The following is a 22,258-nucleotide window of genomic DNA, read 5'->3' on the forward strand; positions in this document are numbered from 1 at the left end:
GAACCTGATACAGAGCTAACTATGGTGCTAATAATCAACCATCTCTCCTGAGCAGAGATGAAGGAATCAGTTTGCATTGATGGGTAAAGACGAGGTAAATCCCAGGTGGGGAACTGGGAGACAGAAAGGAAAGGTACCCCAGTAGACGCTGGCTCTGATATGGGTGCTCTGCCCCGCACTCTAACGGGGTGAGATGTCTCCATCATGGACACGAAGCCCTGTCTGAGCCCCCAGCTCCGACAGTCCCTACCCTGCCCTGCCTCCCCAGGAAGTGCTGGAGGAATGGCTGAACTGCCAGCGGTCCTGGCTCTACCTGGAGCCCATCTTCAGCTCCGAGGACATCACCCGGCAGCTGCCCGTGGAGAGCAAGCGCTATCAAACCATGGAGCGCATCTGGAGGAAGATCATGAAGAACGCCTATGAAAATCGGGAGGTGAGGGGGGGAGGAGGTGAGCCACGGGGAGGGGGGGGGAGATAGGTAAAGGGCAGGAAAACAGGAAGTGAGCCCCAGGGGCCTGGGAAGGCTGCTAGGGCCCCCAAGGGACCCTAATTACATTACTGGGGATTTCTTGGTCTTTTCCCTCCCTAAACAAGGATGAAGGACCAATCTGAAGGCTTTGGTTGTGGCGTGTGTCCTTGGGAGCGGACTCCTGGTACTGGAGATGCCCCTCGGAAACAGTGGTTTTAGCATTTTAGAGATCCTGCCCAGTCCTGCAGCAAGACAACTCCTTAGCGTTATTACCCTTCTTTTTTTGACTACAGAGTGGTTTCTCAGGGCTGATGGAGGCACTCCTGAGACCAGGGGTCAATTTCCTGCCCCTCACCCTCCCTGGCGGTGTCTGGCTGGCATGGGCACTGTCTGGTGAACCCATCCTACTCACTCGGGCTTTCTCTCCCTGGCTGGGTCTGGTTCCTGCAGGTGATCAATGTGTGTGCTGACCAGAGGCTGCTGGACAGCCTGAGGGACTGCAACAAGCTGCTGGACCTGGTACAGAAGGGCCTCAGCGAGTACCTGGAGACCAAGCGGAGTGCCTTCCCCAGGTAGGGACGGCAGCCCAAGAACACGGCGGGTTCTCAGCTGCTCTTCCAGTCTAGGAAGCACCATGTCAGTGGTTTGGGGGTTGCTGGGGTCCGGCAAGTCCACCTGACCTTCTTCATCCCCAATGTCCCCTTGGAAGATTCTACTTCCTGTCAGACGATGAACTACTGGAGATCTTGTCACAAACCAAGGACCCCACCGCCGTGCAGCCCCACCTGCGCAAATGCTTCGAGAACATCGCCCGGGTGTGTAGCCAGGCCTGGGGCGTGGCCAATGTAGTGGGGTACTCTCCGGAGGAGACACCTCTCCTCTTAAAGATGAGATGGCAAGAGAGACCCTGGTCCTCAGAGATACACCTGGGGCTGGCGGGAAGGAGGTGTTAGCTAAAGAACCCACCCCTCCCCTTGAGTCTGGGAGCCCTGGGGTCCTAACTCAGTCAGCAGCTCCCGTCCTCCAGAATACTGAGATCCGTGAGGGGTGGAAGCGCAGAGGGCAAGCTTAGCCTCATTCCCCAAGGGCTTAGATACATTCTGTCAAGTTGCTGTTGGGGAAGGTCCAGGGAAGGCAAACACCTAGGGGGGTGGCCCTGCACAGAGCAAGGGGCAAGAGGTCTGGCCAGGTCAGCCTGGGGCTGAGGGCAAGCCCTCTGACACCCCAGAGTCATCCGCTCCTACCCGCCCACGTTGCCCTTAGCTGCTGTTCCAGGAGGACCTGGAGATCACACACATGTATTCAGCAGAGGGGGAAGAGGTGGAACTGTCCTTCTCCATCTACCCTTCCAACAATGTGGAGGACTGGCTGCTGGAGGTGGAGCGCAGCATGAAGGCCAGCGTGCGTGACATCATCGAGCGGGCCATCAAGGCCTACCCCACAGTGAGTGCAGCCCTCCTGCTCGGCCTCCAGTGTGCCCCCTCCTCAGTGCCCCTCTACCCCAGCCCGCCTCCACCTCCAGCCACCTGTCAGCCCTCAAGAGGCTCAGGGCGTCACAGCTGCCTGTCTTTCTGAGGGAACATTTGAACCCAGAGCTCGAAAGGCTGAAGCACAGACAACGTTCGAGCGAGGAAGAGGACAGGGTCCGGGCTGGCAGCACCTGAGTCAGTCTGCTCATACTGTCTTTCCAGATGCCCAGAACTGGGTGGGTTCTGAACTGGCCGGGCCAGGTGACCATTGCTGGCTGCCAGACGTACTGGACAATGGAAGTAGGCCAGTCTCTTGAGGCTGGCAACACCAAGAGCAAGCTTTTCCCCCAGCTCTCCAAACAGGTAGGGTACAGGAAGACTGGTGCTCCCCACACTCCAACACCCCACACCCAGTTCTCCTAGGAACATTTTCCTGCATCAAGCCTGGAAGAGGGCGAAGGTGAGGTCCAAGGAGCAGATCAGACTCTGTGGCACCGGAAGAGGGGCCCTAAAGAGGGCTCTGGGACTGGGCAGGTGCCCCTATCCTAATGGCCAGTGAGGCAGTCCCTAGGTTTTTCCTGTACTGTCTCCTGGGCCATCCATGATCCGTGCTTATTGCCATACTCCAGACTCCACTCCCAGCCCTGAGCGTAGCGATGGCACCGCACACCACCGAGGCGGGTACCGTGCATGTGTTCTGTGTGCTCTTCCATCTTCCCTGGCCCAGTCCTCGCTCTCCCTCCCACCTCAGACCGGCAGAAGCCCCAGGATACAGAGGCTGTCGTGGCCGTGGCCGACGCCTACCCTCTGTGCGAGGGGTGAGGGGCTCCCTCCAGAGCGCAGAGCTCTACAGTGATTTCCCCATCCCCTCAGCTCAGTGACCTGGTGGCCCTGGTTCGCGGGAAACTGTCCCGCATGCAGCGGGCGGTACTTTCGGCACTCATTGTGATTGAGGTCCATGCCAAGGATGTGGTGAGCAAGCTGATCATCGAGAATGTCGTCAGTGTACATGACTTCGAGTGGATCTCACAGCTCAGGTGAGGTCCTGGAGAGCTACCCCAGGGCCGGAATGGATGAGGCTGGGGTTGGGGATACTGTCAATCCACACGAGGCTTGTCCCTGGCCTCGAAACAGAGAGAAGATGGATAAGGGTATTTTTTGTGTCTTTATTCTCTAAAATGGTCTCCTCTTCTTAACTGTACACCTACTCCGTGGCCTGTGGCCCCATGTCCAGAAACCCGTGTCCCTGCATTGCTAGATACTACTGGACAAATAATGACCTGTACATCCGTGCTGTGAACGCTGAGTTCATCTATGGCTACGAGTACCTAGGCAACAGTGGGAGGCTGGTGATCACTCCCCTCACTGACAGGTGAAGGCCCTCCCCAGCTGGCTTTTGAGTAAGGGAAATGGGTAGCTTTAGGTCAGCCAGCCCAGGGGTGTCTCTAAACAAAGCTCAGCAAGGCGCAGAAATGGGGCAGGAGAAACTACCCTGGTACCCAGCCCCAGGCTCCCGTCTGACCCTGGCAGTCGGGGCTGGCATACCTGGTCCTGAGAGGAGCGAAGAGGAGAAAGAGTTGCTGATCCTAAGGGTCCTGAGGGGGGAAGTGCCTCAGGTCTGTGGAACACCCCAGGAAGAGGAGCACCCAGGATGGCTGTGGCCCATGCCCACCTCCTTTCTGTCCCACAGGTGCTATCTGACCCTGACTGGAGCCTTGCACCTCAAGTTTGGAGGTGCACCAGCGGGCCCAGCTGGCACCGGGAAAACGGAGACCACGAAAGACCTGGGAAAGGCCTTGGCCATACAGACAGTTGTGTTCAACTGCTCTGACCAGCTCGACTTCATGGCCATGGGCAAGTTCTTCAAGGGTCTGGCCAGGTGAGAGTGGGTGTGAGCCGCACAGGGAGAAGCAGGGGAGAGCACTGGCTAAGAGGCGTCTCCCAGGGGACAGGGAGGAGTGGCAGAAGTCAGAGGCTCGGCTCAGTGGGCTAGGGGTGGGACAGGGGTAGGACTGCAGTGAAGCTGGCGAGCTGGCGGTCACCACTGAGCACTTCCTCCCCAGGGAGGTCAGAGGGTTGTCGGGAGGAGGCACTAAGTATGCTCGGAGTGCATGCCCCACCCAAATGCCTTGTTTTGCTTAGTGCTGGGGCCTGGGCCTGCTTCGATGAGTTTAATCGGATTGACATCGAGGTGCTGTCTGTGGTGGCGCAGCAGATCACCACCATCCAGAAGGCACAGCAGCAGCGGGTGAGCCTGGGGCACCCTAGAGGGATGGCACTGCCCCCTGTCACCCTGAGTGCCATGTCTAAAAGGATTCTATAGTTGATTCCAAACCACACATCCTTCCCTCAACCTTTACCCCAGTTAAAGGGAGTCCTGTCCTACACCCTGGCTCTTACGGAAAGCCCAGGGCATCGGACTCTCACCCGCCTTGTTCAGGGTAGCCAAGGATCTCGACCCAAGGGACAAGAGCTGAAAAGCTGACGCACCCCACTTGAAGTAGAGCCCTAGGTTCTGTTCTGGGCTGAGTTTGAGGAAATCGTAAGGGGCCGGTCAGAACTGTGAATAGTGGATGTAGGGAAGCAGCAACTGTGTGGAAACCTCTGAGGAACTGGAGCCAGGTCCTGGTAGCCCATGAGAGATCATTGAGACCTAAGGTGCTTAGGATAGATCCCGGGAGATCTAACCCAGCACCAGAAATCCAGCCTGGCTGACTCAACGGCATGAGGGAGCCCAGTCAGAGGACAGGAAGGTCTGGCATCTTTAATCTCTTCAATATGGGCCAACCCCTGTACCTCACACACAGGTGGAGCGCTTCGTGTTTGAGGGCGTTGAAATCCCCCTTGTACCATCCTGTGCCGTGTTTATCACCATGAACCCAGGCTATGCCGGCCGCACCGAGCTGCCTGACAACCTGAAGGTAAGTCGAGGCACAGGGTGGTCAGAAGGTGAGGGAGCTCTAGCCTGGACTCTAGGATGCTCCAGTTCTAATTCAAGAATGCACAGCTAGCTGCCTGGCATGAAGAACGGGGACTCCCTGTGGCGGCACTCCTGTCCAGGGGACCCATTGGACCACACCCAGCTACAGAGTGGAGGCCCTGGACTTGTCTTCAGGGCATGGGAGAAGTCTGGGATTCCTACGGGGCAGGGGGCAGGGTGTCTGACAGAAGCTGCTAAGGTGGATGTGTGAGAAAAATGGGAAGACAGGCAGCGAGAGGGGCCCTCTCCTGGAAGTCACATGGAGAAGGTGTCCATCGACACCAAGCAGCTATTTCTAATGGTAAGCGCGGCACAGCCACTGCAGGGTGGAAGCCTCGGGGTGCCGGTGTGGCACAGAGAATCCCAGCTGTGATCAGACGGTCCAGAGGATGGGCTAAGTCCCGGGGTGGGGCTGTGATCTTTCTGCCTTTCACGTGTATGTTGTGTGTCCAGGCCCTCTTCCGACCCGTGGCCATGATGGTCCCCGATTACGCCATGATCGCCGAGATCTCCCTCTACTCCTTTGGCTTCAATGAGGCCAACGTGCTGGCGAAGAAGATCACCACCACCTTCAAGCTGTCTTCTGAGCAGCTCAGCTCCCAGGTAAGGCCCCCGGTTAGTTCCACAGCCTCGGACTGAAGAAGTGTTGCCATCCACTCACTCCCACCTCCAGAGCTATTCCAAATTCGCCTTCTGTGAGGGGGAGATTCAGAACAGGCATGCCTATAAGCCGGAGATTTGTAGGGAGGATGAAGTAGAAGGTCCCAGAGAAGGGGCACCTAGCCCGGGCTACAGTGTGCAGGCCTGTGGGGAAAAGGACATCTCAGCTACAAGGTGGGTGATGAGGCATGGCCAGGTTCCACGCAGGAGGCAGTGTTGACAAGACAGAACTAAGAACGACAGCGCCCGCACGAGCTTCTTCCCGTGGTGCCAACAGGATCACTACGACTTTGGGATGAGAGCTGTGAAGACTGTCATCTCAGCCGCTGGGAACCTCAAGAGAGAAAACCCCACCATGAATGAGGTGAGCTCCAGCCACAGAGCTCCCACGGAGAGGGCTTCCGGAGGGTCCCCGCCCTGGAGGGGCAGCCCCAGCCCACCACCCTGAAGCCCTTGCCGGCCCCTACTACAGGAGCTGATCTGCCTCCGGGCCATCCGGGATGTGAATGTGCCCAAGTTCCTGCAGGAAGACCTCAAGCTCTTTGCAGGGATTGTGTCCGACCTGTTTCCTACCATCAAGGAAGAGGAGACTGACTATGGCATCCTGGACCACGCCATCCGCAAGGCCTGTGAGAAGAGCAACCTGAAGGATGTGGAGGGTGAGCTCCAGCCCCAGGATTTCTACAGACCTATGGTGTTCCAATCTGAAGAGGTTGCTGGCTCCAGCCACCTTGGAGTCCAGGGCTGGAGACAGGGACCGGGCAATGCTGTCTCAAGGGTCCCTCGCCACTGACCAAGGTGCCCCTGGACTTGTCCTTACTAGTGCTCTCCAGGTGATGGGCAGCCTGTTTCTTTACCAAGACCCTACAATTAAGGTCTTCTGCCCATGGTAGAAGCCATCCCAACCCAAGGTCCCCTCTCTAGCCTTGCTTCATGCAGCAATGAGTGTTTGTTAAGTGTCTTAGTTAGGGTTTCTGTTGCTGTGACAAAACAACCTGACCAAAACAATTTGAGGAGAGAAGGGTTTATTTTGTCTTATAACTCTCAGGTCACAATCCATCACTGGAGGAAGTTAAGGCAGGAACCTGAAAGCAGAAACAGAAGCGAAGGCCATGGAGGAGTGCTGCTTACTGGCTTGCTCCCATGGCTTGCTCCGCCTGCTTCTTGTTCGTTTTGGTTTTTGCTGCTTTTCGTTTGTTTTGTTTTTTGAGACAGGGTTTCTCTGTGTAACCCTGACTGTCCTAGAACTAACTCGCTCTGTAGACTAGAGCTGGTCTTGAACTCAGAGATCCGCCTGCCTCTACCTCCACAGTGCTGGGATCATAGGCGTGCACCACCACCGCCCACCTGGCCTCGGCCTGCTTTCTTATAGCACCCAGGACCACCAGCACAGGGGTGGCACCATCCACAGTCGTGAAGAAAATGCCACACGCTGGCGCACAGTCCAATATGATGGGAACTTTTCTCAGCTGAGGTTCCCTCTTGCCAAATGGCCCTAGCTTGTGCCAAGTGACATCCACTGGTTGAGACTGTCCTCTCCCCAGCTTGGCTGCTGGTGTAGGGAAACACCACAGCCTGGTCACCACATGTCCATGCAGCTGGCGTTCTTGATTCCCACAGGCACAGCCGCTCCGCTTCTCCTCCCAGCCCCTCCCAGAAGGTCCTTAGGGGTGGGGACTCTCTCAGGAAGGCATGTCTGGCCACACAGCCCCTCCACTAGGGCCTGATCAGTTCATTTGCTCATCTCAGCCCTGTGGGGCCCCTTCCCTGGTGCTTCCCATGGCTTTCTGTTCCGTGTGTAGCATAACACTCCCTTCCCTGGCCACCTCCTCCAGCAAGCCTGTTAAATCAAGCCCTGGGCTCTTCTCTTCGCCCACAGCCTTGCATCAGCTTCCTCCTCCCTCACCATTTATACCCTTTATTTGTACCCCGTCCCTTTGGCAGGGACCCCTGAGCCTGACAGAGCCACAACCACCCCCAACCCCTTGGGCCAAAGCAATGTGCTCATTCCTAAAGCTCCTGACTGACTGGGATTCTGACCCTTGAATTTTACCTCACACTGGAAAGCACTTTCTCAGGCTGGTGCTCTCTGGAGACTGGGCAGTTGCTTCAGGAAAGAAGTTCATTCTGAGGCCCGTAATGGCTGCCCCAACCAGACAATGGTAGGCAGTTGGTAGTGACACTACTACTGACGGGCATCTAGATAGGTTCTACTCCGTGCCCTGGAGGCCCTGTGCATGGGGCTTCACCTGCCCCTGCCTATGGCATAGGCATTACTGCCTTCCCCACATTGCAGACGAAGACATTGAGGCTCAGGGGGTCAAGTGACACACCTGAGGCCACACAAGCTAGCCTCAGAGACATGACTCAATCCCACCCTCTAACCCAGGTTCTCCCGCCCTGTCCCCTAGGCTTCCTGATCAAGTGCATCCAGCTATACGAGACCACAGTGGTACGGCACGGCCTCATGCTTGTTGGGCCCACGGGCTCTGGCAAGAGTAATGTAAGCAGAAGCAAGCGCAGGGCCTGGGCGTGGTGGTGGTGGGGGTCGTGCATCTCCAACAAGGGCATCAGCCTCCACCTGCACCCCACTGGCCTTTGGATTGCCCTCCCCACCTCCTGTAGTCCCCAGCCCGCTGCATCCATCCCTGCCCTCCGAGAAGCCAGGAGGTTCACTCTCTGGCGGTGACTCCACAGTGTTACAGAGTCCTGGCCACCGCCATGACGTCGCTGAAAGGGCAGCCATCCATCAGCGGTGGTGTGTACGAAGCTGTCAACTACTACGTGCTCAACCCCAAGTCCATCACGATGGGCCAGCTCTACGGGGAATTTGACCTGCTCACCCACGAGTGGTGAGTGGCCCCCAAGTTGCTCCAGACTGCACTCTCAGGCCGCCTGCAGCGGCAGTTGGGAATTGAAGCTCTTGGCAGAAAGCCTGGGGTTACATCCAACACTCCACTTTTTCCCCGTGACTTTCCTCTGTTACATCACTGTTTGCACAGTGATGACAATAATGGCAGTGTGACCGTGGCAAGGAAAGGAACCTAACACATGAACAACAACACAAACAACAACAACAAAAACAAAACAAAACGAAAAACCCTATTCTATTTCTCCAAAGGCACCCCTCTCCTGCTGGAAGTACCTTAGTTGTGGTGCGCCATAAGCCCAGTAAGTGGTGGGCGCTAATGAGAGAGTCACCTTCCTTTTCCAGTGTGGACCTGCTCTGCTTTTCCCATTTCTGTGTAATGGTCTTTCTCATGCCTACTCCAGACTCATGTGGGCGGTGGTGGGGTCCATGGGTGAGCCCAGGAAAATGTCCCATTGAAGAAAAAAGTTATTTAACTATATCTTTCCAAGCATGCTAAAGAAGACTTTATTCGTGACCATGACCACAAGCATAGGGACTGCTGGGGCAGGGTCTCAGGGTAAGGAGCAGAATGTGCTCAACTCCAAACACAGCACAGGCCAGTGGGGCCAGGTGGACAATGGTGGGTAGAAAGTTTCTAAGAGGACCAAGTAGTCAGACCTCACCTGGAGGGAAATGGGGAACCCGAACAGGTGTTGAGGTGGGTAAGTGTGTGGGGGGAGGGCTTGTCTAAACTGACTTAGCAGGCTGGTTGCTAATGCTGATTTTATGGAGAAGTGTGCATGTGGAGCCTAGGAGACTATCGGGAACCAGTCAGAGCCTTCCCCTGGCATATGGAACTTCTGGAAGCTGAGCCTTTCTTAGATTCTGAAACAAAACTTGGCCCTTCTCCAGCTATTCCCACCTTTCAGAACGAAATGTGCCTCTGCCTCTGCTGGTGCCTCTCCCATTGGGACACCACCATTTACTTTCATTTAATGTGACTTCCATGGGAACTCAGCAGGGAGGGATATAAACATGTTTTCATTATACCATGTTACACTAAAAAACCTCCATTTTTCCTATTATGATTTTTTTTTGGTTTTTTTTTTGTTTTTTTTTTTTTTTTTTTTTGGTTTTTCGAGACAGGGTTTCTCTGTGTAGTTTTGCGCCTTTCCTGGAACTCGCTTTGGAGACCAGGCTGGCCTCGAACTCACAGAGATCCGCCTGGCTCTGCCTCCCGAGTGCTGGGATTAAAGGCGTGCGCCACCACCGCCCGGCTCCTATTATGATTTTTAATGAGTGAAGATATGATAGAGTTAAAAAGATGAGAACCAATGATCTCAATACATTATATGTAAGTAATATACAAAAAAAATTAAAGATCACTTTAAAGAAATCAATAGACAGGTCATAAATTTGTAAATACATTTGTATCTATATGTGACCTTAGAGTCTTTTATTCAAAATATAGTAGAACCCTGGCAGTCCCCACCCCACCGCATCAGACATTTCATTTTCTGTAGATTCATTTACCTGGGGTCAAGCCCAATCTGTAACTATTAAATGCAAAATTCATGCATTTTAAATTGTACACCATTCTGAGTAGTGGGAAGAAATCTTGATCTGAGCCATTCCATCCCACCATGAGAAATGAATTGGTCCTTTGTCCAGTGTGTCCATGCTGTATACACTACCCCCCCAATAGCACTTGTTAGCCATGTCAGCTACCACATTGACTCATGGTCTCACTGCTTATATTTAAATAAACCCTGTTTTAACTAACTATGGCCCCATAGTGTAAACTTTTATTACAGGACCCTGTTACAATTGTTCTGTTTGTTAATGTACCTAAATTATAAATCAACTTTCTCATATAGATTTACATGTAGGATAAAACAGCTTGTATATAGTATTATGTACTGTACACAGTTTCAGATATCCACAGTGGGGGTGGGAGGGTCTTGGAATGTATCTCTTGAAGATAAATCAATGTTTTTAAGTAAGAAACCTGTTTTGTTTCGTTTCATGTTTCAAAATTGACCAATACTTCAGTAACCACTTGGCAAACACATCAAAAACTGCATTATATCAGTGTATGAAGACAATGTAATGAAACCTGTTATTAAACATAATTAATATATGCTAATCAAAGATAGGAGCCAGCTGGGTAACGAGGTTTCCGTGGGAGACATTTGTGCCTACACCCTGTGTTCCTGGCACCTACAGCTCTTTCCTCCCTGGTGGTTACAGGACAGATGGGATTTTCTCCTCCCTCATCCGGGCCGGGGCCATTGCCGCTGACACCAACAGGAAATGGTACATGTTTGACGGGCCAGTGGATGCTGTCTGGATAGAGAACATGAACACAGTGCTGGACGATAACAAAAAGTTGTGCCTCAGCTCCGGGGAGATCATCAAACTCACAGAGGTGTGCTGCATGCCTACCCACCCCGGCTCTTCCGCAGCTACACCATGGTGGCCAGGCCTCATGCCACTCTACCCCTACTTCACTGAGGAGCCTGGAAGACAGGATGGTTGTCCCAGCCCCCAGCCACCCTCCTCTAAGCCATGTCCTATGCGGCTACCTTTCAGAAGACCCCTCTTCCTATGGTGTTCCAAGCCTAGGGCCGTGACAGCTGCCCTACTGTTCCCTAGATGTTATGCTGCCTCACGCCTCCCAGGTCCACTCCACTTTGGGCCATGTCTGCCCATTCTTGCTCTATGTATTAACCCAGATCTAGCAATGTGTTAAGGGGCTGGGGACTCAGTGGCACAAACCTGGCCACAGGGACCTGCTTGTTCTGTGTAGCTCAGCTCTTGAGAAAGCCAGTTATGGCCTGGGTGTGAGAGCATTTCAGAGTGCATACTTCACTAGACTCCTGAGAACATGTGGCAATTCATGTGGGCCCGTGTGTGTGGCTGGAGCTCTGAAGCAGCGCACATGTGTCCTATCAGGTTTCTCAGGCCTCTAGGAACTCCACACTGGCCAGAAAGTCCAGGACTCCCCAACTTTGGCTCTCCCTCAGGGCTCTGTGGATGGCCACGTTATCAGATGATGATCCAGGCATCACTGAACCTCAGCCCCAGCCCTGATCCACCCTACAACTGCCCACAGAGCCTCCTGGCAGGATGGGCAGATAGCTACCCACTTGGGGGTGGGTAGCTGGCCCACTTACATGTTGTATCTTGGCACCAGGCAATGACCATGATGTTCGAAGTGCAGGACCTGGCAGTGGCCTCACCAGCCACAGTATCCCGTTGTGGAATGGTGTACCTGGAGCCCAGCATCCTAGGGCTCATGCCATTCGTTGAGTGCTGGCTAAAACGTCTCCCTTCCATAATAAAGTCCCATGAGGAACATTTCCATAACCTCTTCGTCAAGTTCCTGGAGGTAGGTGAGGCTACCCAGCCCAAGGGGTCGTAGGGTATCGTCACCGCCAGCCATGAAAGCCTGGTGCTTCTTCCCAACAGAGTTCCATCTCCTTCATTCGATCCACAGTGAAGGAAGTGATTGCCTCCACCAACAGCAACCTGACCATGAGTCTCCTGAAGCTCCTCGAGTGTTTCTTCCAACCTTTCCTCCCCAGAGAGGTACAGCCCAAACTGTAGGGCTGCAGGCCTGGTCCCCCTGCCCTCTGTCCTCCCAGCTTGGCCGCAGAGAGCCTATGAATTCCACCTCCAGCTTCCTAGAAGAACTGGATTGACTCCCCACAGATCATGAGCCCACCCCATCCAATGCGTTGTAGGGAAACAAACTACATGATATGCCCACTACTGCCCCCCGACATAGCCTAACACTGTTCCCTTTGTCCCCAGGGCATCAAAAAGATACCCTCCGAAAAGCTGAGTCATATCCCAGAGCTGATAGAACCCTGGTTCATCTTCTCTCTGGTCTGGAGTGTAGGCGCCACAGGGGACTACAGCAGCCGCCTCCACTTCAGCCAGTGGCTGAGGATGAAGATGATGTTAGAACAGGTGAGAAGCGGTCGGACCGGGCCAGGCCTCCAGGCCAATGACAGGCCGGCCGCACCCCGGGGCTCACGAGGCTGCTTCCCCGGGTCCTGACAGGTGAAACTACAATTCCCAGAAGACGGGCTGGTGTTCGATTACAGACTGGATGATGCTGGGATCAGCAGCACTGAGGATGAGGAGGATGAAGAGGAGGAGGGCAAACAGGTGGCCATGGGCTTGCCCAGGAATGAAGGAGGGTAGAGCCCCACCCCCTCGATGAATAATGGCCACTTAGAGAAGGCCACATTGATAGCCACCAGGTCTGAGACGATTGGCTGTTTCTGTCACCACCCGGGGCTTTACAGTCTACCAGCTGTTTACTGTTGTGTTCATTGTATAGACATGGGAATTGAACCACGAAACAGTCATCATCAGCTAGTCAGTGGTAGAGCTGACCTTGGGCGTGGAGTTTGGAGGCTTCAGAGTGCCCACTTCCCAGACACATGTTTCTTCTGCGTTGATGATGAGTCCAAAGACTGGCCCTCTTTTCTAGTTAGCAGTCCCCCATGTTCCCTGGAACCAAGCTCCCTAAGGGCCCAGGAGCATGCCTGGTATCCTGCTTTGTGTGCCCATCTTAACTGTCAGCCAATAGAGCTTCTGGGTCCACAGTTATTCCAGGGCCAGGCCCCCTGGGCCCCAGAGGAGGTGACAGGAAGTCACTATGTAGAGTCTTGCTGTGGAACTTCAGGGTACATTTGGGTCTAAGAGTCAGAACTGCCACCATGGGACATGTTGGTTTGGCCAAAGTGAGCCCTTCATCAAAAAGTTTCACAAGGGCCCTGGGTAAGGGAACTCGTGGGGCAGGGACATCGAGGAGACAGCGTGAGGTGGCCTCTCCACATTCAGCTGTCGGTGCCCTGGGCTCTGGTGTCCCCACTCCTTGATCAGCCTAAAAATAAACAGTGAGCACCTTTGCCTTCCTGGGTTATTCAATTCCCAGAGCATCTTCTTACCAAGACCTAGGGACTGACTGTGTGTAGGAATGCCAGCACTCAGCAGCTGCAGTCAGGGAGCCCCCACCTGCTCAGCTGTGTTCAGAGAACCCCCACTCTTGGTGGTTTGTGTTGGGTGCCTTCCATCCCATGCAAAGAGCAGACCACAGGAGTTCCTGCCTCTGTCAGAAGTAGCCCTTCCCCAACATATCCTTGCCGAGACCCAGCAGAACAGTACCTCATCCTTGGGCTGTGCTTAGCCATGGGGCCACGGCCAGGAGAGGAATGGGAAGGGATTTCAGACCCACCCTGACCCAGATGTGGTTCCAGGTCGCCTGGGTAAAGTGGATGGACTCCTCGACTCCCTTCACCATGATGCCAGACACCAACTACTGCAACATCATTGTGCCCACCATGGACACCATGCAGATGTCCTACCTGCTGGGCATGCTGATCACCAATAACAAGCCTGTGAGTGCCCTCATCATGCCTGTCCCTGCCCACCCAAGGCTCGGGTTAGGACATGTTGGTAGCTCCCTCTGCCTTAGCCCCGAATGTGCCCCACCTTCCTGATTGCCACTCTCCCAGGTGCTGTGCATTGGGCCGACAGGCACAGGGAAGACGCTCACCGTCTCCAACAAACTTCTCAGGAACCTGCCGCTGGAATATATCAGCCACTTCCTCACCTTCTCAGCCCGCACTTCAGCCAACCAGACCCAGGACCTCATTGACAGCAAGCTGGACAAGAGGCAGGACGCCTTTGGCTCCTTCCTCAGCCACAGCGTCCCCAACCTCACTGACCCAGCTGTCTCACCACGCCCCACCAAATTATGATCCTGGCTTTGCCTGAAATGACACAGCAGAAGCCAGAAAGCCCACTAGGGGACCTAGGTTGCCTTTCAGAGCTCTCCTTGCCTCTTTCAGGATCCTCCTAGTCTTTCTGCGGGGCTTTTACCGGCCACTACGGCAGGGCTGTGGGCTGCCTTAGAGATGGCTATTGTCCACCTTTCTGGAAAGTAGGACTCTTCTTAAATACCTCAGATACAGGTCAGCTCGTCCCAGATGTCCCAAGACAGAGGGCTGGTCGTGAGGTTTGGCCACTTAGAGAAGGCTAAAATTTCGCGAGGTCCCGTTCAGCTGACCCTTAGATTCTCAGAGGACCTGGTGCCCGTGGGTGCTGGGCTAACACAGTCCCTCCCGCAGGCGAAAGGGCGTGTTCGGGCCGCCCCTAGGGCGCAACTTCATCTTCTTCATTGATGACCTGAACATGCCAGCCCTGGAGACGTACGGGGCCCAGCCGCCTATAGAGCTGTTGCGCCAGTGGATGGACCACGGTGGCTGGTACGACCGGAAGATCATCGGTGCGTGCTGTGCTGGGGTGGCGGGGAGTGGGCCGCACGTGCTGGGTGACGAGCACAGGGGGCGCAGGGCAAAGACCATTTTAGGGGTCCACAAAAACAGTTTGATTCCTCTTAAAACTGGAGGGAGTGAACTCAGGTCAAAGAAAAGTTTCAGTGCCTGTTAACACTTTCTCTCTGTACCGGTACTGTTGTAAATTACATTTTTGGATGCATATATGTACGTGTGTTTGCACGAGTGTGGGCACATGTATTTGGGGGGAGGGGTCACGTTGAGCATGTGGATCACCGTCGACTTAACTGAGGCAGGGTCTCTCACTGAACCCAGAACTTCCTGACTCAGCATGCCTAGCTAGCCAGTCTACCCCTGTCTCTACCTCCTGAGTCACTAGGATCACAGACACCCTGGCTTTTATGTGGGTACTGGGCATGCAAATCCTCTGAGCCATCTCCCCAACACCATAAATTCCAGTTTTAACGGACATTGTAATCATGGGCAAGGGGCCCACAGAAGTCATGTCATTCTGAGTAGACCCCCTGACTGACTTCCTACTCCCACTCAGGAGCCTTCAAGAACCTGGTGGACATCAACTTTGTCTGTGCCATGGGTCCCCCAGGGGGAGGCAGGAACGCTATCACTCCAAGGCTGACACGCCACTTCAACTACCTGTCTTTCATTGAGATGGATGAAGTCAGCAAGAAACGCATCTTCTCTACAATCCTGGGATGTTGGATGGGTGAGTACAGGGTCGGGGCAGGAGAGGCCATGGACAAAGGCAGAAGAGCCCCAAGCTGGTTGTCACACCAGACAGCTGGACAGCACTGGGCAGGAGGAAGGCCCTGAGCTGCTGACTGCAACCCAAGCCGTACCCCTTTACTCGGCCGTTACAGCTGGCAAGTTCCTGAGCCTCTGCGAACCTCCGTTTCCTTAGCAATGGTGCTAATATTAATACCTACCCTCCACGTCTTGAGAGTTAGGGTATGGCACCTAGCACCTAAGATAAAGCCGTGCAGCAATTCTGCATACTGCACACGTGACAGACACGTACCTCCGTGCATGTATTCACTCACATCAAGACGTGCTAGTGTTTGCCCAGAAGCTCACACAGAATGACTGTAACTTTTGTAGAACAGGAAAACACAGGAAGACCAAAGGGACAAAGTAGCCCTGCTCCATCCTGGGGCTTGGAGAAAGTCCACCCAGGATGCTGTTTCTCCAGCAGCCCGCCTCCCACCCGGCACACCCCACCATGGAGTTCCACCTGGCACCATGCTGGGCAGAGAGTGCTGGAAGTCAAGCCTTCCATCGGGCATGGGCCACCCTGCCAGAGCTATGGACCAGGGCTCTCCTTCACATACCACTGGGGCAAGGGGCACACTGCTCTGAGAAAGGGTGGGAGGCAGCTATGTGAGGAGCTCCCAGCAGGATGCAGCTGGCCAAGGTGGCCCGCCAGGGACCGCCTAACTCTGAACCTTGTGTCCGCCCCTCCACCCTGCAGATGGACTCCTTGGAGAGAAGAGTTACCGAGAGCCAGTGCGTAAGTGTGGCCTGGGCCTGGGAAGACCTTGGGGGAAAGGGGATCATCTGGGGGCAACCCCGGACTCTGGCTTTAGCTGGTATGTTAACACTAGGGTCAAGGACCATGGTGGGCCCTCCTTGGGCTCACATGGAGCCAGAGCCCAAGTCAGCCCTGGCCCTGGCTGCTCTTCAGGCTCCTGAACCACTCTTAGCCATTCCATCGATCAGGCCTCGGTTAGTGTCACACTGGTAGCAGGAAATGAACAATGAGTGGATAAAGGAAGGAATCCAATGAACTCTGCTGTCCAAAAGAACCACAGTAACAATAAAGCCAGCTTCTCCAAGGGGCAGGCATGAGCAGGAAAGCAGGTGACTTGTGGTTAGGAGGCAGGCACCCTCCCCCTCTCTTTTTTTTTTTTTTTTTTTTTTTTGGTTTTTCGAGACAGGGTTTCTCTGTGTAGCTTTGCGCCTCTCCTGGAACTCACTCTGTAGCCCAGGCTGGCCTCGAACTCACAGAGATCCGCCTGCCTCTGCCTCCCGAGTGCTGGGATTAAAGGCGTGCGCCACCACTGCCCAGCCTCTTTTTTTTTTAATTAATATTTTTTTGTTTTACATACCGACCACAGTTCCCCCTCCTCCTCCCCTCCTGTTCCCCCCAATTCCTTCCTAACCCCCTCTTCCCATCCACCCATTCCTCCTCCATCTCCATTCAGAAAGGGGCAGCCTCCCATGGTCTTGAACATCTAGTTGACGTAGGACCGAGACCCTCCCCCTCCATAAAGGCTGGGCAAGGTAATCCAGCACGGGGAACAGGTTCCTAAAAGCCAGCTGAGCACCAATGTATACTCTTCAAAGATGCTGCCCAAACAATCTTCTTCCTCCAGCCCAACCTGCTTCCTTCACATATTCATTATGAACCCCATTCAGTAAGCATTCATCAATTAATTAGCCTATTGATGAGGTGAGTGTGCTCATGATCCAATCATCTCCAAATGATTGGATCTACCAGCCGGAGACCCAAGCTTTCAAACCACAAGCTTTTGCAGGGAAGCACTTCAAACACAAACTAGGCACCCCATCTTGGACTAACTAGACTTTGACCTCCAACCACTTTTCCCTCTTAAACATGCTGTCCTCAGACAGTCTCATCCTGGCTCAAAAGTAAAGTCATCGTTATGTCATCAGCATCCAAGTTCACACCCTCAGCTCAGATTTCTCCCCTAAACATCTAATTCCACATTTCTCAGATGTCAACTGTGTATCTCAGACTGAACCTGTCCAAATCCAAACTCCCAGATACCCCGTCAGTCCCCTTCTCAGTCCCTCCACCTTTGGTGGTGACAGCTCCATCCTTCTGGATGCTCCTGACAAGAATTTCCCCGTCATCCTCTTCCTCTCAAACCACATGACAACTGTCAGAAAATCTCTTGGCTGTCCCTGCAGAGTCTGTCCTGAATCAACTCACCACCCTGTCCTCATTCACCCAATCACTGGGACAGCCCCTTCCCTGGTCTACTCACTCTGCGTTCACTTACCAATGATCCATCCTCCTTTTGCAGCTAGAGGGACCTGTTAAAACATTAGATCAAGCCAGGCAGTGGGGGTGCATGCTTTTGATCTCAACATTTAGGAGGCAGAGGCAGGTGAATCTCTGTGAGTCTGAGGCCAGCCTGGGCTACAGAGTGAGTTCCAGGATGGCCAGGGCTGTTACACAGAGAAACCCTGTCTCAAAAAAAGAAAAAGAAAAAAAATTGATGTAAGATGTGTGTGCTGGTGCCTGCCTGTAGTCCCAGCTACTTAGGAGGCTAAGGTAGAAGGATCACTTCAGCCCACCAGTTTAAGACTAGCCTGAGCAAGTTCCTGTCTCAAAAATATACAAATCCAAAAGTAAAAGGATTTCTTCTCCTTCTCCTCCTTCTCCTTCTCCTCCTTCTCCTTCTCCTCCTTCTCCTCCTCCTCCTCCTCCTCCTCCTCCTCCTCCTCCTCCTCCTCCTCCTCCTCCTTCTCAACTGTCTTGGCCAAGCAATAGTCCAAGTCACAACAGTGCCAGGAAACACTGCCCATGCTTTGCATCCCTCATCCGTCTCCCACTCGGCCTCTGCCCATTGGTCCTTTACTTCCCATCTCCAGGGTGGTGTTCTTGCTGCCCCTCTGCCCATTGGTCCTTTACTTCCTGTCTCCAGGGTGGTGTTCTTGCTGCCCCTCTGCCCATTGGTCCTTTACTTCCTGTCTCCAGGGTGGTGTTCTTGCTGGCCCCTCTGCCCATTGGTCCTTCCTGTCTCCAGGGTGGTGTTCTTGCTGGCCCCTCTGCCCATTGGTCCTTTACTTCCTGTCTCCAGGGTGGCGTTCTTGCTGGCCCCTCTGCCCAGGACACCTTTTCTGCAGCAGTGTACATGCTTGCAATCTCTCTTCTTGGTCTCAGCTCGACTGTCTCCCTTCTCAGAGAGATACCCCACAGCATCTCTGTAATCACTTCAAAACCTAACACTGAGCTTCCCCAAGCCTTGCTTTTGCTTCAAGTCTCCGTGTAGCATTTTTCACCTGGATGCTGTCTCTGTCAATCCATTTCTGAGACAAAGCTCGTTAAGGGTGAGCGATGTCTGTCTGGATCCACCTCTGTGTTCCACTAGAATACGTTTGTTCTCCTGACCCTTTTCTTCTGCCATTTCCGAGTTCTTCCTGCACCCCAGGTTTGCACTCTCAGAGTTTAGTTCCAGGTGGAGACGGGTATTTTTCATAGAACAAGCACATGGGTATGGTAGTGATGGAACTTCTGCAACTCCACAGAGGGTGGTGAGGCCCCAGTGTCGGGCCTGAGATCCAGGTCACCCTCTCCCCACCATCAAGCACTCCTGAAGCCTGTGTAGACTGAGTGACCCTTGCCCATACGCCACTCAGCACTGCCATGTTCAGGTCATTCATAGACTCATTAAGGCAAGGCAGGAAGGGTCAGTACTGAGCCCACTAATACCCACGATTCTGTGACTACACCTCAGTGCCCTATGCGCGGCCGGTTGTCAGGAATGTGCGTGTAAATCTGGGGCACACAGAACAAGAGATCTTCAGTCTAAGGTAGGGACGTCAGGAAGGCTTTGCAAACGTCTAAGAAAGGGTCGAAGCATAAGGAGCATCCAAGCCTAAGGCTAGGGAACGGGTGCTGGGGAATCGCGGGAGCCCGGTTAGGACCTGCAGAACCTGCACTGGGGCACTCTTGTCTGTGTGACCCGGCCCACTCTCCTGTCCCCACAGCTGGGGCCCCCAACATCGTCCATTTGACGGAACCTCTCGTGGAAGCTACCATCAGGATATACGCTACCATAACCTCCCAGCTGCTGCCCACTCCAGCCAAGTCCCACTACACCTTCAATCTGAGGGACCTCTCCAAAGTCTTCCAGGGCATGCTCATGGCCGAGCCATCCAAGGTTGAGGTGAGGATTGCCAGGCCCCTGCCCCATGCCCAAATCGCCCTTGCCATCCTCTCCAGACCTCTCCCAACTTTAGGCCTTTCCGCCTAAATAGTCCCCAGCCCTGGTCTAGCTAGGCCCTGAGGAAACTGGAAAATAAAAGGGTCAGGCCCGGCAGAGCCAGACCATACTTAGTGCAGCTAAGCCTCTCTTGTTAGTCAGACTCATGTCCAAAACTGTGACCATGGTGAGGCCATACGAAGAACAAGCCAGGAGAAGGCAAGGAGGCAGGATAGTTTCTAGTAGAGGCCTTATGTGTGAGAAGACTTGGGTGGAGGTGAGCAAGGTGCCTTTGAGAGCTAAACATGTGCAGGTGTGAGGCGCGGGCAATGGGATGCACAGGAGCCAGAGAGTACAGGGCTGTGGGTCCAGCATAGAGCTCCAATGGGGAGCCACGGGGAGCCACTGGCTAAAGAGCCGAAGTGGGCTAGCCCTGGGAAGGTGGGGTGAATAAGACAAAAGTTGGTTCTGGCTTTGGCCAAGCCCATAGTCCATGCGTTAAGAGAAAAGTCCAGAACTTCCTTCGTGTGCCCAGTTACCCTGAGGGAAGGGCGTGGAAGCTGGAACAGTAGGCAGTGGATCCAAACACAGAGAGGGAGATTGGTAGGGTTTACCGAGCAGTTAGATGTGGGGTGTTGGGAAGGTAGCAATAGAATGAGGTATCTTTCCCAGGCTTGGAGTTTGGAGGTTTAAATAAAGGGAAGTGGGGTCTTTAGGATACCCATGACAGGTACTAGTGCTGGGTGCCGAGTGGGCACCGGGGGCTAGGAATAGGAGGCCCAAGCAGTATTCCGCAGTTGGCTTGGTCTCCAGTTCGCCACAGGCCCATCTCCCAACAGCTTATGCATGTGGCTCTGGCTTTGAGTCACAGGAAGGAGACTAGTCCCAGGAAGCATGTTCCTGCCCTCTATCTCTCCCCCGGGGACGTCAAATGATGGCTGAGGGCCCGGGACCGAGGCCGGCCCTGACCCTGGGCACTCACAGGACAAGGTGCAGCTGCTGCGGCTGTGGTACCACGAGAACTGCCGTGTGTTCCGTGACCGACTGGTGAATGATGAAGACCGCACCTGGTTTGACCAGCTCCTCGAGACCCAGATGGAGGAACTGGGGGTGGCCTTCATCAAAGTCTGCCCCTTCCAGCCCATTCTTTACGGGGACTTCATGTCTCCAGGCTCAGATGTGAAGTCCTATGAGCTCATTACCAGTGAGAATAAGGTGGGTTGATGCTCTACTCTGGTAGGTCCAGGGGCCCCCAAGTGTAGTGCCTAGAGAGTCCAAAAGTCTGCACAGGATGAGTGAAAGACCCCAGGCCCTCTCCTATCACCATTAATGAATCACTGTATTAGACTAGACAGTCAAATAAGCTTTTGGCTCCTCTGAGTCCCCATTTCCCCCTTTCCTATGGGTTTAGCTAGTGAGCCTATCTGTAAGAACAAGCCTGGAGTTCATCTGGAACAAATCTGCCAACTTGTGACATACCATGCCCATTTGAGATGCTACCGTTCTCACTCACAGAGGGGCAGAGGGTTTGGGTGCCACAACCCAGTTAGGACCTTGGGAGACAGGGTCGAGGTTTTCATCAGCGGCCTCCAAGCTGTGAGGCTGCAGTGGAATGCCTGGGAGTTTTCCCTATACGCATCCTCTCCTGCTTCCCAGGTGGTCCCCCAGGGTTGCTTCAGACTGGTGTGCTCATAGGCCAGGCAGACCTGACTTCTGGAAGCCAACATTCCTTTCATGTACAGAAAGAACAGAACTAGCCGTGGGAAGGGTCAGCTCTGTGTCAAAGAGGGCCTGGCACTCATCACTCCAATATTCCAACCCTCAAACCTATCTACAGCTAGAGCTGACAAAAAACAGTGGCGGGGGATTCCTACAGGGGCCTCCCCAAACACTTCCGAGGCAGAACTGACTAGAATCCAAAGAAGGCAGCACTAGGTGATGGGCCCAAAGCATTTGTTGGGGACTTTATGAATAGAGGGAGTTACAGATTCCTCATGAAGCACATTGAGACAATGTATCCTAGTATGTCCGCAATGAGGGCGAGAGCACAGAGACTTGGCATCGGCATAGGGTTCTTTCAGCACGTCAAGTGGCAACCTGAGCCAGCTTGTCAGCACCTGAAGATATGCAAGGCACAAGATTGAGTTCTAGCCCACAGGAGAAAATCTGCCACTGGCCGAGTTACCGAGTGCTCAATCACTCCCATTTCTGGGTCTGAACAGAGAGGAGTCAGGGGATGGGGGGTCCTCCCATGGAGGAGAGCCTGCCAATCCCCACCACCTCCTTGTTCCCAGATGATGCAGGTGATTGAGGAGTACATGGAGGACTACAACCAGATCAACACAGCCAAGCTGAAGCTGGTCCTCTTCGTGGACGCCATGAGTCACATCTGCCGCATCAGCCGGACTCTGCGCCAGGCACTGGGCAATGCACTCCTGTTGGGTGTGGGTGGCAGTGGCCGTAGCTCCCTCACTCGGCTTGCCTCCCACATGTAAGGGATCATGATGGGCAGTGGGTGGCATGCGGCAGACTGGCTAGAACAGAT

At 54.0% G+C, this 22,258-nt stretch overlaps 1 protein-coding gene across 1 annotated transcript in view; it reads left to right on the top strand.

Moving 5' to 3' along the window:
• Dnah1 (dynein axonemal heavy chain 1) overlaps window positions 1-22,258 on the top strand; it is a 63,245-nt gene that overhangs the window by 25,008 nt on the left and 15,979 nt on the right. Inside the window, exons 23-50 of the mRNA XM_059273912.1 lie at window positions 269-433; window positions 920-1,041; window positions 1,179-1,284; window positions 1,733-1,912; window positions 2,161-2,301; window positions 2,812-2,975; window positions 3,197-3,310; window positions 3,629-3,817; window positions 4,081-4,186; window positions 4,746-4,859; window positions 5,372-5,521; window positions 5,856-5,942; window positions 6,051-6,237; window positions 7,990-8,081; window positions 8,276-8,430; window positions 10,680-10,857; window positions 11,626-11,820; window positions 11,901-12,020; window positions 12,246-12,404; window positions 12,498-12,605; window positions 13,703-13,843; window positions 13,961-14,121; window positions 14,576-14,733; window positions 15,294-15,467; window positions 16,230-16,268; window positions 19,499-19,677; window positions 20,698-20,928; window positions 22,008-22,204. Of these exons, the coding sequence (XP_059129895.1) occupies window positions 269-433; window positions 920-1,041; window positions 1,179-1,284; window positions 1,733-1,912; window positions 2,161-2,301; window positions 2,812-2,975; window positions 3,197-3,310; window positions 3,629-3,817; window positions 4,081-4,186; window positions 4,746-4,859; window positions 5,372-5,521; window positions 5,856-5,942; window positions 6,051-6,237; window positions 7,990-8,081; window positions 8,276-8,430; window positions 10,680-10,857; window positions 11,626-11,820; window positions 11,901-12,020; window positions 12,246-12,404; window positions 12,498-12,605; window positions 13,703-13,843; window positions 13,961-14,121; window positions 14,576-14,733; window positions 15,294-15,467; window positions 16,230-16,268; window positions 19,499-19,677; window positions 20,698-20,928; window positions 22,008-22,204 (4,112 nt within the window). The remainder of the gene's footprint in view (window positions 1-268; window positions 434-919; window positions 1,042-1,178; window positions 1,285-1,732; window positions 1,913-2,160; window positions 2,302-2,811; window positions 2,976-3,196; window positions 3,311-3,628; window positions 3,818-4,080; window positions 4,187-4,745; window positions 4,860-5,371; window positions 5,522-5,855; window positions 5,943-6,050; window positions 6,238-7,989; window positions 8,082-8,275; window positions 8,431-10,679; window positions 10,858-11,625; window positions 11,821-11,900; window positions 12,021-12,245; window positions 12,405-12,497; window positions 12,606-13,702; window positions 13,844-13,960; window positions 14,122-14,575; window positions 14,734-15,293; window positions 15,468-16,229; window positions 16,269-19,498; window positions 19,678-20,697; window positions 20,929-22,007; window positions 22,205-22,258) is intronic.

This window comes from Peromyscus eremicus, chromosome 9 (genome assembly GCF_949786415.1).
Source record: "Peromyscus eremicus chromosome 9, PerEre_H2_v1, whole genome shotgun sequence".
NCBI classification, from domain to species: Eukaryota; Metazoa; Chordata; class Mammalia; order Rodentia; family Cricetidae; genus Peromyscus; species Peromyscus eremicus.